Below are 12409 nucleotides of genomic sequence, written 5' to 3' on the forward strand. Positions count from 1 at the left end.
AAAAAAAAAAAAAAAAAAAAAAAGAAGAGACCAGCAATGGACTTCTCCGCTGTATTGATAAACAGGCTGAAGCATGAGATGTTTGGATCCTACACAAAGGTGGACTTTCCCCAACAGTTTTAGCTGTTGGAATATGGTATGGAAATTCATTCAGCAAATACTTAAGAGTACCTACTAAATGCCATGCCTCACTCTAAGTGCTGGAAATCCACAAAGATCTAGAATCTAGAAAACAGACAAAAAATCCTGCCCTTGTGGAGCTTGCATTCTAGTTGGCAAAGACAGATAATATAAAATAAATAATAAAAATATGCAATAAGCCAGGCTGGGCGTGGTGGCTCATGCCTGTAATCCCAGCACTTTGGGAGGCTGAGGCGGGCAGATCATTTGAGGTCAGGAGTTCGAGACCAGCCTGGCCAATATGGTGAAACCCCCTCTATACCAAAAAAACAAAAATTAGCTGGGTGTGATGGCACATGCCTGTAGTCCCAGCTACTTGGGAGGCTAAGGTGGGAGAATCACTTGAACCCAGGAGGCAGAGGTTGTAGTGAGCAGAGATGATGCCACTGCCCTCCAGTCTGGGTGACAGAGTGAGACTCTGTCTCAAAAAAAAAAAAAAAAATGCAGTTAAGTCAGATGATAAGTGCTAAGGAAATAAAATAAAGCTGGGAGGAAGACAGGGAGGGTAGGGGGTAGATGTTGGTGTTGGTTGCAGTTGTAAAGAGAGTGGTGACATACAAGTACAGAGTCCTCTAAGAGGCATGGGTAAAGTCATGGTAATACCTAAGAGATACGAACTTACTGAGGGAGAGTCTGAATAAATGGGGCACAGCCTTGCTTGCAGGGCCTGAATAGGCAGGGTACAGCCTTTCTTGCATGTGCATGAATATGAAAGCACATATTTATTTAGGAGTGTTTGTTTATCAGTGAGCTAGATGGTTATACCTCACTATCACATAGCTTTTCATAAACTATAAAGAGCATCACAACTGGCCGGGTGTGGCGGCTCACGCCTGTAATTTCAGCACTTTGGGAGGCCGAGGCGGGTGGATCATGAGGACAGGAGATCAAGACCATCCTGGCTAACATGGTGAAACCCCATCTCTACTAAAAGTACAAAAAATTAGCCAGGCGTGGTGGTGGGCGCCTGTAGTCCCAGCTACTCGGGAGACTGAGGCAGGAGAATGGCGTGAACCCGGGAGGCAGAGCTTGCAGTGAGCCAAGATCGTGCCACTGCACTCCAGCCTGGGTGAGACTCCGTCTCAGAAAAAAAAAAAAAAGGCATCACAACCAATCCTACTGAAATCTTGCCCAGGGTTACCCAGGAGGTAAGTGGCAGAGATGAAACTGGTTTCAGGGCTCCAGTTTGCAGAGCTTGGGGCAGGTGGGATCCTGTGTGTAGCCTGGGGGATGAGCTCCAAGGCATCCTCTCGTCCACAGGTCAGGTACAGTGCGGGCAGGTGCACTGCCGGCTGCCTTACACCGCACCCCCCGTCCACCTCAAAGCCGATATGGATGGGCCGCTCTCCAACCGGGGTGAGAAGGTAAATGGAGCCAGATTGGGTCTGGTGGGTCAGAGCCACCCTGTCAAGGATGGGCTTCTGGCGGCATCCCCTGTTAACAATTTGGTACCATGCTGCACTGTGACAGACCCTCTCTGCCCGGCCTGCTGAGACCCCCACCGCACTGCCACAGCAGTCACTGGAGCAGCTGCTGGCACGTTCTGTGTGCATGGCCACTCCAAAGGCCTCCTTGCAACTCCCCACTGGCAGTTTGCCCTTGTCTGTCTCAGATTTGTGTATTTCCTTTACTCAAGCTTTGAGGTTCCAGGGAGGGCTTATATCACTCATCACCCTACTTCCCATCATCTCACTGGTTCCTCCTTTTCGTTCTTGTCTGTTGGGAGTGAATATCCTGAGCTGATGGGGCTCAGGGATAGCTGGCCAGCCAGTGACCTTGGTCAACTGGCAGGGCCTCCTCTGTGGAGCCAGGATTTCTGGTTGTCTCAGGCTTTAGGAAAAAGGGTGCTTAGCTGTCCCCATTCCAGGGCTTCAAGGTATCAAGGTATTGTTTCTGAAGCACTGCAACCCTTTGTTTAAACTTGTCCATAGTGCAGATGAAGGTGAATGGAGCTGCTCTGTGAAACCGTGGAGAGAGGAGGAGCCTCACTTCCCTCCTAGCTCCAAGACACCTCACAGTTAGCCTTGAAAGCCAGTGCTCTCAGACAACCCTTTCATTTTAGAAATGGGAACATTGAGGCCCAGATAGCTCAAAGTCAGAGACTGGATGAGAACCTTGCTTTTTTTTTTTTTTTTTTGGACAGTTTCACTCTTATCACCTAGGCTGGAGTGCAATGGCACAATCTTGACTCACTGCAACCTGCGCCTCCTGGGTTCAAGCGATTCTCCTGCCTCAGCCTCCCGAAGTAGCTGGGATTACAGGCACCTGCCACCATGCCCAGCTAATTTTTTTTTGTATTTTCAGTAGAGATGGGGTTTCGCCGTGTAGGCCAGGCTGGTCTTGAACTCCTGACCTCAGGTGATCCACCCACCTCAGTCTCCCAAAGTGCTGGGATTACAGGCATGAGCCACCGAGCCTGGCCGAACCTTGCATTTTTTAATTCACTTGTTTATTTGGAGACATTTCCTGTGTCCTGTCTGTGCCCAGCATCCCTGAGTCTGTTGCCAGGAGTGGAAATGAGTAAAGTGTGGTCCCTGCCCTTGAGGACGCCAGAGTTTGGAGGGGGAGGCAGATCCCAACAGTTACAATACAGTGTGACAGGGGAAGCCGTGAGAGCTGGGGAGGGGGAAGGGGGCAAAGGAGAGAGGCAGGGAAGACTTCCCAGAGGAGGGAACCTCTAAGGCCAGGCCTGAAAGCTGAGGCATCAGGGAAGGCATGAGACACCAGAGCTCTCAGGGAACCCTGAGCCATTCAGCATTGTTGGCAGGCACATCTGGGAGGATGAGAGGAGGAAAGCAAGAGCCTTGAGGCTGCCAGGTGGAAGAGTCTGTATTTTATCCTGTGGCAATGTGGGGTCCTGGAGGGCCTGTTGCAGAAACATCACTGTAGCAGTCTTCAGAGACTGCTGAGTTGGAGGACAACCAGTAGGAGGCAGGGAACCCAGTAGGTCAGTGGGTGTGGCAGTCCTGAGGAAGAGGGTCAGAGCGTTAGGGCTGGAGTCAGGAGCCCTCCAGTTCAGCAGATCCCAGTCTTGGTGTGCTCGGAATCACCTGGGCAAAGATTCCTAAGCCTTGCTCTCAGAGAGTCTGATGGGGTGGTATATAGGAATTTGCATGTGTAATACTCAGTCTGTGTGATTCTAATGGGCAGCCAGGGTGGGGACCGCTCCTTTAGGATGGTACTTCTGCCTCGGCCTCCTGATTGAGCTCAGTACACCTAGTATGTACTGAGCTCTCTGTGCTGGGCACCACAGGAGAATGTGTATGGTGTGGAGGTACAGGCAGCCCTGGACAGATACATTTGTAAGTAAATGGTAATGCCTAACACAAAATCCCGCAGAGTCTATAGTGAGTGAGCATGCTCCAGGAACATCATCGCCGCTGAGACTGTCACATTCACAGGAAGAGCTGCTGTTTGCTGAGCTCCTTCTGTTCAAGGCAGCTACTTGTCACATGGCATCTGGTTCACACCTCACAGCCACTTTGTGGACATAGAGATGGCCTTCTCATTGTAAAGAGATAAACAGATTCAGAGAGGTGACATGACTTGTCCACGGATGCAGTGAGTTTGTCGGACTCTGAAGTCTGCGTGGTTCAGTAATTGCTTCCTTTTGTGCAGCGCTTTATTGTGTACACAGCCCTCTCTCCGAACTCATCCTTCATAGTCTCCCTGGGAGGATGATTTTGATGACCTCCATTTCATACTTGCAGAACCTGAGGCTCAGACAGAGCAGTGCTCATCCAGAATCACAATGTGAGCATGGGCCGAACTGGCCTGGATCCTACAGCCACCTGCCCCAGAGCTGTCCCTTCCTGTGGGAGGGGATTCATCCTATTAGACCTGGCTCTGGGACTGCAGAAGTGAGCTGACATGATCCCTGTCCTCAGGGAGCTTGTGGCTTAGCACAGGATGTGGGCAGCTACATTGCAGGGGAATGGGCAGCTGGAGTAGGCGAGAAACATGACCTTAGAGGACCCAGAAGAGGGGGAGGTGAGCTCTAGGGGAGAGACAGGGGACAAGAAGAAGGGCATTCCACATCAAGAGAACAGTATGTGCAAAGGCCCAGAGCATGGAGGAGTTTGGGTCGGAGGGGACCCTGGGGGGTGTTCAGTGTGGCTGAAGTCCAGGGAAGTGGGGAGAGCCGATGGGGGCCACAGAACAAAGGATCATCGAGAGAGGGTCTTGGACATTATATGGAGGGCAGGGAGTGGGCCCTGGAGGTGCAGAGGGCTGGGCTCAGTGCTTGGAGAGGAGCCTTTGCCTCCTGGTTGCTCAGCTAAGCTTGTGGTTCTGTCTCGTTTAGCCTGGGGGATAAGCCACGCTGGGGGCTGTCAGTTTTGGCTATACACAGTTTCTGGCCCCTGGTTTTGGCTGCTGAGCCAGAGTTTTCCCTTGCTGGGCTGTGTCCCCAACTTTGTATCCAGAAAGTCTGCATGAAAGTGTCTCTCCCTCCTTCGTGACCTTCTGTCCTCTCACTGTCAGGCCTTTCTGCCAGCTCCTGGGGACTTTTCTTATCCACAACTCTTCAGATTCCTGGGGCTTGGTGGGTGGCAGAGTGTGGGATGTGTGTGGCCAGCACAGGATTGCCTGGGCTTTCTTCCAAGTCCCTCCAGGCCTGAGCCTGCCTAGCTGTGAGGAGACTCAGTGTCCCCCTGGGGCTGGCCCCTGCACCCACTCATCTAGACCACCACTGGCCTGGCCTGGAGAACAGTACTCTGAGCACTCAGGGGAGCATCCCCTGCCTCCACTGCATCATCATTTGGTGCCTGTGAGGTTCCAGATCCATATTTCTTCCTGGTTATGTCCCCTGATCCCACAAATTCAACACTTGGAAAGTTCTCAGAAATCAGGGCCAAGCTGTCATTGATCAGTGGAGGAGACTGAGGCCCATGGAGGGGAAGGGTCCTACCAGGGTCACCACTCTTAAGAGAGCATCTCTTAATAAGGGCTAACAGCCAGGCATCCTGGAGTCCAAAATGGAGCAGTGGCCAGGATGGGGAAGGAATGCCCACCCTGGCCACTCTGGATTTAGGCCTACTCAGAATCCCAGCTCTGCCACCTCCTTCCTGTGAGATCTGGGAATGCAATTAGTTTCTCTGAGCTGCAGTTTCTATATCTGCAAACTGGGGATAATAATAGTTCCCACTCCCTAGGGTTGCTGCAGAGAGTAAATGCATAATGTGTGTAAAGAGCCCAGCACGGAGCCTGGTACACAGAAAATGTTCCCTAGGTGTTGGTTATGATCATGATCACTATTATGGAGATCATCCTCATTGCTTTCCTCCATCACCTCCTTGTGATAACCAATTCTGGGCAAGTAACATTCCTGATCAGAAAGGGAACAGCCACGTGGTCATGCCCACCAGATGCCCCTCACACTTTACTGTGAAATGACACATCGCTATTGACCAGCCAGCCAGTGATCCTTGACCTGAACTTCAGGGAACTGGCTGTGTCAGCAGCAGTGAGATGTCAACCAAGTGCTAGAGGCGGGAGTGGAAGGGGGAGAGGGACAGACAGTCCTGATCTCCCACGGTGTATTGGGTGCCCAGCATGTCTGAGCCACGCACTTCTAGGCTTCGTGCATGTGAAGATTAAGCGCATGTGAAGCTTAGCCCATGGCCCAGTGGGTAATAAGCAGTCAGCCACTACGGTCACGGTGACCTTGGAGAGCTAGAGGGAATGTGCTTTGGTAGGGAGAGCTTGCTGTGGGCCAGGCCTGGCCTCCAGTGCCAGGTCCTCTTCCTCGCCGTGTGCCCATGGGCTCACTCGCTTCCACCTCTTTGAGCCTGAGTGCCCTCCTTGTAAAATAGAATGTTGGAACTCCCTCACGGGGCTGTGGTGCAGCTTCCATGAAATCAGGCACGGAAGGTGCAGGGTGAAATGCCCAGAAGGCTTTTGCTGCTGCTGTTGTATCTCATTGAATCTTTCTGATTCTCAGAGAGAGATTTTGTCATCCTTGTTTTAACGGAGAGGAAACAAGCTCAGAGAGGTGAAGTGAGTTGCCCAAGGTCCCACAGCAAGTCAGTTGACAGAGCCAGGATTTAAACTCAGATCTGGGCCCTGAATCCACCCTTCTTCTCTGTGCCTTTGAGGTTCTCTGGGGGGCGGCAGGGTGGGGCAGGCCCCCAGCTCAGTCACCTCCCATGCCCTCCTCTTGCAGGTCATCCTTTTTCAGTACTAACGCTGCCGGCACTTCCGCATCTGCCCGTGGGCACCCCACAGCTGCCCCTCAGCCGCTGAGATCCAGTGTCCAAGCTGCGGCCAGGAATCCACCCACCTCCGCATCCACCCCCGTCCACCATCCTGCCCACCACCAGGTCGGTTCCTGAGGCCTGGCCTTTCCCTCTCCTGCTGAGAACCAGAACCCACCAGGAGCACCACAGAGTCCTCCTTTTGGAAGGCAGAACTCCCTGAAATCTGGAATCAGGGTGGAAACAGCCTGTTTTTCCCATTTAAACAGGAGTCCTCTTCAACTTCAGCTGATTACAATAGCAAAAGGCGGAATTGAATTGTGCGACGCCAACGGCCTTCTAATTTACAGGTCTCCCCCCCCCCCAACATTGGCCTTTATTTACTACTTCCTTGGAACCATCTCTGAATTCTGAATAGCTGACAACCCCCAATGTTATCCACTCTGTTGCTTTTGTCTGGAAAACTCTACAGTGTTTGTGGGATGTCCCCAAAGGAAAGCTATGTTCTAATTTTATCATTTCCATCTGTCTGGTTATGTCAAGTTAATTCAGAAAGAGAAGAGACAGTGACCAACCCTGAGAGGCCCAATAGGGCAGAGATGGAGGCCTGTCCAGACTAGGAGGCAGGGGGGATAGACAGGGAATGGGGAGAAGAAACACCCCCATTGGTTTGGAAATCAAGGAGAGGGCGGTGACATATTGGACCAGAAGAGGCACTAGCCATTTTAAGGAGAGGAAAGAGAAAACTCTGGGGTCAGGGAGAGACCCTACCCCTACCTAATTATCCAACGTATATGTAGGAAACATAGCAGAGATGGTATTTGATCTGTGCCATGACTCTTCTAAATGTTTGGACAGATTTGAGTTGGGGACCCCTGTTGGCTACTTGTTAACCTCTCATAGTGGTGCTTGGGCCAGGTCTTCTCGATGGAAGGGGGATCCCTCATGGGGGAAAGGGAACAGAGCCCAGTGAAATGGCAGTCAGAATGTTAACCCTGGATCCATCTCTAAGTAGAGAGAGGGTGCCCATTGCCTAGGTGAGAGTGCCAAGCTCAGGATTCCAACTGGCACCTCTGAGCTTCCCCACCAATACTTCCTGGAGCCAGCCCCACCCACCCCTGAGAACAGAGGCCAGTCACAGCTGCATAACATCCATCCTGCTACAACTCTTCCACCCCAAACAAAAGGGCTCAGGCTACACATGACCATGATTTATGTATTCAGGGGATGCCCCTTTGTCCCAAGCTTATCCTGTGATTCTAGAACTACCTGGTGTCCTGATGCATTTTCCTCTAGAGGTTGCTAATCAGCATGTTTTAGCCCAAGTCTGCCTTCCTCCTGTGGTTAACCTGTTATGTTGCTTTTGGAAGGAGACTGTAGGACAGGGAAAGCAAGTTCATGGTACATACGCAGCCGTTGTCTCTGTTTTTACTCATGGCAGACATTGCTAATCAATGGCAGCTCTATCTCACTAAGTCTGGATAAGGTTTCAGAGTTCAAATGTTTAAAGCTGGCACTTAAAATGAAAGCCTATATGTCATTTTTGCTCTGGGATCTACAGGCGGGCTAGGCACAGGTGCAGCCCAAGAAGGGAACCTGCTTCCTCTCCCTTCCAAAGATGGTGACAGCTGACTGAGGGCAAAGAACAGGCACCACTCAGAACGTGGTGAGTACAGCTCAGCTCAGCACTCAGCCAGTGGTAACTTGTGCCCAGCCCTGTGCTAGGCGCTGACATTAACAGGAGCAACCAGGGCCAAATCCCTGGCCTTGGGGAGCTCAAATCTTTCCTTTGATTTTTGCTCCTGATCATCAAGGCCCCAGTGGCAACTGTGTGGTAAGTGGCCAGCCAAGCCCTGCCCAGAGTCACCCAACACCCACTCTGCCTTGAGCCTCTCCTCAGGGTCTATTCCTTGCGTGGATTATGTGGCCGTAGCATGTTACAGTTCAAACATGTCTCCACTACCCTGTTAAGAGCAGCCTGGGAACGTACAGGCCATCAAGACTATTTATTTAAATACAAAAAAAAAAAAAAAAGGAAAACACACACACACAGAAAAAAATTGTAAGCACTTTTTTTGTAAAACCAATGTCTGTTTTGTTACATACCTTTCATGTCGTGCTTTGTAAATGTCTTATTTGTGTAATAAAGTTAATGCAAGTAGAAGTGCTGGCACTGAAAACCAGAACATGATGGGATTCCATTTCTTTCCTGCTCTCTGGTGAAGGGCTTAGGTCCCTGGCTCCCAGAATATGTGCGCTACTGGACAGTGTAATCCTCCTTCCTGGGAAACTCGTACTATTTCCCAGTTAGTAAACAATGCATTGTAGAGGCCTGATGATGGATTTCTTCTCTAAGTACTCAGTCACACCTGCTTCTTATCTAAGCTTTGGAGGGAATCAGGCTGCTTGATGCCCTCCGTTCCAGTCTGTGAACACACACTCTCTGCTGGGCCCTGCGCTGGCTCGCCCTCTCAGAAAAGGCTCCCAGCCAGACCCTGCCCTGGAGGAGCTCTCGGTCTGGCGAATACTGTGGGAGCCAAGGGGGTGGGTATTAGAGCTGGATCGTAGCAGACAAGAAGGTCACAGAATAGGTAAGCAAGAGGATGGGGCAGGGAGGGAGGTGCGGAGGAGCCTGTTTGGAAGATGGGGAAGAATTTAATAGGGTGAAGTTAAAGGAATATGGAATGGGCAGCAGGGCCCCAGCTTCTGCACAAGACTGGGTCTTATAGTGGTTTTGTCAGGCTCCAGAGCCACCTCATAACCTGAGGAGTGAAAGAGCATCTTTCTGGTGGTTGTCAAATTTCTTTCAGCAGCAGAATCATTTGCTCAAGCCAAAGCTCCTGGTGTGGAGAGCAGAGCTGCCCTGCAGAATGCAGAGGCTTCCCTGACCTGCTGTGGCCCTGCAGAGAAATGAGTTGCTCAGAAACCTCAGCTCATGGTGCGCATGAGTCACTGACTGCAGGGCCCCTCTCTTTATTCTGTTAGTTTTTAAATCTGCCATCCTGACCCCATTTCTTGCTCTTCATACATCTGCTCTTCCAATCCATTTTCAAATGTTTAGATACACGTGTATCTTTGAAAATATGTGAGTTTAGTTGTGTGTTTCTTTACATGAATGTCCCTTCTGTTTTCAAAATACAGTTTGGAAACCACCAGTGGAGCTCAACTCTATCTACCAAGGTGACTGGCATCTTGGGGAGAGGTGATCATCCCAAGTCTGCTCCCTGGTGCAGCTGAGAGTGAGCCCAGGCCTCCCTTCCCGCTGCCTCCTGGCTCTGCCCCAGCATGACACCTCCGGGTCCCTAGTTTGAGATCCAATTTCCTCTCCTGCCTTCCAAGCCTGACTCACTGTTCTGCCTCCACTGGGCAACCCTGGTGAGCCAGGGGACAGAGCACAGGGGGTGACAGGATCTAGCAACCTCTAAGGAGGAACAGTTAGACAAAGATCCAGGATGCATATGGCCCATGTGTGGCCCTGGAACATGTTGTCGCTTCCTCTTCTGATTTTTAGCTGACAAATGTGACCTCCGGGATGATTTTGAGAAACGATTATATGCACCACCAACAAGTTGTTCTTTCAAGCAAACACATGTTGAATACCTACTATGCGCCAGGTCCCTTACTTGTATTATTTAACCACACAGCTACTGTATTGTTTTAAAGCATTATTACAACCATTTTTTATATGATGCCAAAGCCACATTCTTTTTTTTTTTTTTTTTTTTTTTTGAGACAGAGTTTCGCTCTGTCACACAGGCTGGAATACCATGGTGCAATCTCGGCTCACTGCAACCTCCACCTCCCATGTTCAAGCAATTCTGGTGCCTCAGCCTCCCAAGTAGCTGGCATTACAGGCACATGCCACCATGCCCGGCTAATTTTTGTATTTTTAGTAGAGATGGGGTTTCACTATGTTGGCCAGGCTGGTCTCGAACTCCTGGCCTCATGTGATCTGCCTGCTTCGGCCTCCCAAAGTGCCAGGATTAGAGGCGTGAGCCACCACACCCGGCCTCCAAAGCCACATTCTTTCTATGGCACCATGCTGATTCTGTGCTTAGGATGTGAGGTTCAAATGGGGGAGCTGCCAAGAGGGAAAGACAGGCCTGAGTAATCATTCTTGGGCCTAACAAGCTTGTCCAACCCACCTTATTTTGTTGTTGTTGTTTTTCTGTTCTGTTTTGTTTTCGACTTTTAGCAGCCTGAAGCCATGGTTTTTAGTTTCTGTCTCTAGTGATAAGCAGAAAAGAGGGATGAGGAAGGGGCTTCACTGGCCCAACCAGAAACAGAAACTAAGAACCCATGACTGCTGCAGGACTGGGCACAGTGATCAGGTCCTACTGCCCTCTGAGACCAAGCAAGTCACTCTGTCTCTATGAACTTCAGATTCCTCATCCGCAAAAGCCTTCCCCTTGCAAGGCTGTTGTGAGGAGTGGAGATAATGCACACACACTACCTGCACCGGTTAGTGCTCAATTACGTCTATCTATTATAAAGAGATGGTTCTCAAACGTTCAGATGCATGCGAAATGCTGGGAATGCAAATTACTAGGCCCCATTCCCAGAGATTCTAATTGGGAGGTCTAGGGCGGGTCCTGGGAATATCTATAGCTCACAATTTTGTCTAGGTGAAATGATGCCCACTGAGAAACAATCTTTTAAGGCAAATACACTTGGGGCCACTGACTGCAGAAAGTCTTTATTCCTGAGTTAAAAGTCAGGTTCTAGAACTACAGCCTGTCCCCCAGGGCAGCCAGTGCCAGCAGGGCAGATGGAAACCTCTGGTGGAGGCAGCCACAGAGTTCACAGCTCGGGCCTGTGACTCACAATCTCGTCCTAGCCCTTTCGACAGGTACGGGTGATCCACTCGTGCTCGTCATCATCTGCAAGGAAAGAGGAAGAGCTGGTCATGCTTGGTGCTCGCTGGGACCTTCCCTGGCCTGGGGGGTTCCCAGGTGGGGTCTTGGGACTGGGATGGTCTGTGGATGGCCTGTCTGTTTAGCTTTGTGTGGGGAGGAACAGACCTTTCATTTACACTGAATGCCTCAGAGTGCTTGGTCTTGGGGAAATTGAACACAGAAGGATTTCTAACTGGGTGCTGCTGGCGGAGGCAAGCACGAGGCAGTCTGGCCACCCTAAGGTGGACTCATCGTCACAGGCAGAGAGCAGCTGCTTCACAGTCGGGCACTTGCCTGGTCTGACAGCCCACACACGACAGCCCCAGGACAGCGGGTCTAGGCCTTGCTGGTGGTGCTAGGAGACAGAGTCCTGAGGTTTTCATTTCCTTTCTAGGCTCTCCATTCTTGACTCTTCCAAGGACCCATGGTTTCCCCCAGGGGACTAACACCCTCTTGTTTACTTCAGGCCTTTCAGGGGGGAATGGAGAGGAGCAGGAGCTCCTGGCTGTGCCCTGAAGGCCCTAAACGCAGTGTCTCCTTAGTTTAATCTTCATGACCAACCACCCAATGGGCAAGCCTTCGCCACCATTTTACAGATGAACAAACAGACGCTCACAGAGGCCAAAGTACTTGTCCACAGCCACAGGGTCAGTATGTGGGAGAGCTCAGACCGGAACCTAGGATTGTCCAGCTATAAAGCCTATGCTGTTTTTTAAACCTCAAATAGAGAGACTTGAATCACATTCTTCAGTCCACAGCATGCTGCCATCATCTCTCTGTGCAAGACCCCTCCGTGGATTTACTTTATTTTCATTTTTCCTCCTTTCTCCTCCAAACCCACACTGGGTCCCTCCTCCACCACTACAGGGACCTACTCCAGTGGTAGGATAGAGAATCCTCAAAATGCATGCTGCTCTGTAAAATATGTGCTGCTGTTTTGTGTACAAGTGTGTTTTTAATTTACAGAAATGGCATTGTGCTGTGGCTTTCATTATGTTTCACATGTTTCACTCAAGACCTATTCTTGTTGCTGTGTGTACATCCAGCTCTTTGCTTCTTACTGCTGCCTAATATTCCATGCTTGGCTTCCGTCACATTTTCCTCTCCATGCTGGTGGTGGCTGCGGAGGTTGCCTGCAAG

General features: G+C 50.6%; 2 protein-coding genes across 5 annotated transcripts in view; one reads left to right on the forward strand and one right to left on the reverse strand.

Annotated features, from left to right (window-relative positions):
- The window catches only part of LHX6 (LIM homeobox 6), a 26205-nt gene extending 17643 nt beyond the window's left edge, over positions 1–8562 (forward strand). For 2 of the 3 annotated variants that reach the window (XM_011927376.1, XM_011927378.1), the window contains 2 exons: positions 1441–1544; positions 6344–8562. In XM_011927376.1, coding sequence (XP_011782766.1) covers positions 1441–1544; positions 6344–6364 — 125 coding nt within the window. In that variant the 3' untranslated portion in view covers positions 6365–8562. The remainder of the gene's footprint in view (positions 1–1440; positions 1545–6343) is intronic. The other variant, XM_011927377.1, reaches the window with a different exon arrangement.
- Positions 8563–11049: 2487 nt separating this feature from the next.
- MORN5 (MORN repeat containing 5) overlaps positions 11050–12409 on the reverse strand; it is a 41034-nt gene continuing 39674 nt past the window's right edge. For both annotated transcript variants that reach the window (XM_011927384.1, XM_011927383.1), the window contains one exon: positions 11050–11254. Coding sequence is in view for 1 of the 2 variants with exons in the window: in XM_011927383.1 (XP_011782773.1) it covers positions 11208–11254 (47 nt within the window). In the remaining variant the exon portion in view is untranslated. The remainder of the gene's footprint in view (positions 11255–12409) is intronic.

Source organism: Colobus angolensis, unplaced genomic scaffold (assembly GCF_000951035.1).
Source record: "Colobus angolensis palliatus isolate OR3802 unplaced genomic scaffold, Cang.pa_1.0 Scaffold71, whole genome shotgun sequence".
NCBI classification, from domain to species: Eukaryota; Metazoa; Chordata; class Mammalia; order Primates; family Cercopithecidae; genus Colobus; species Colobus angolensis.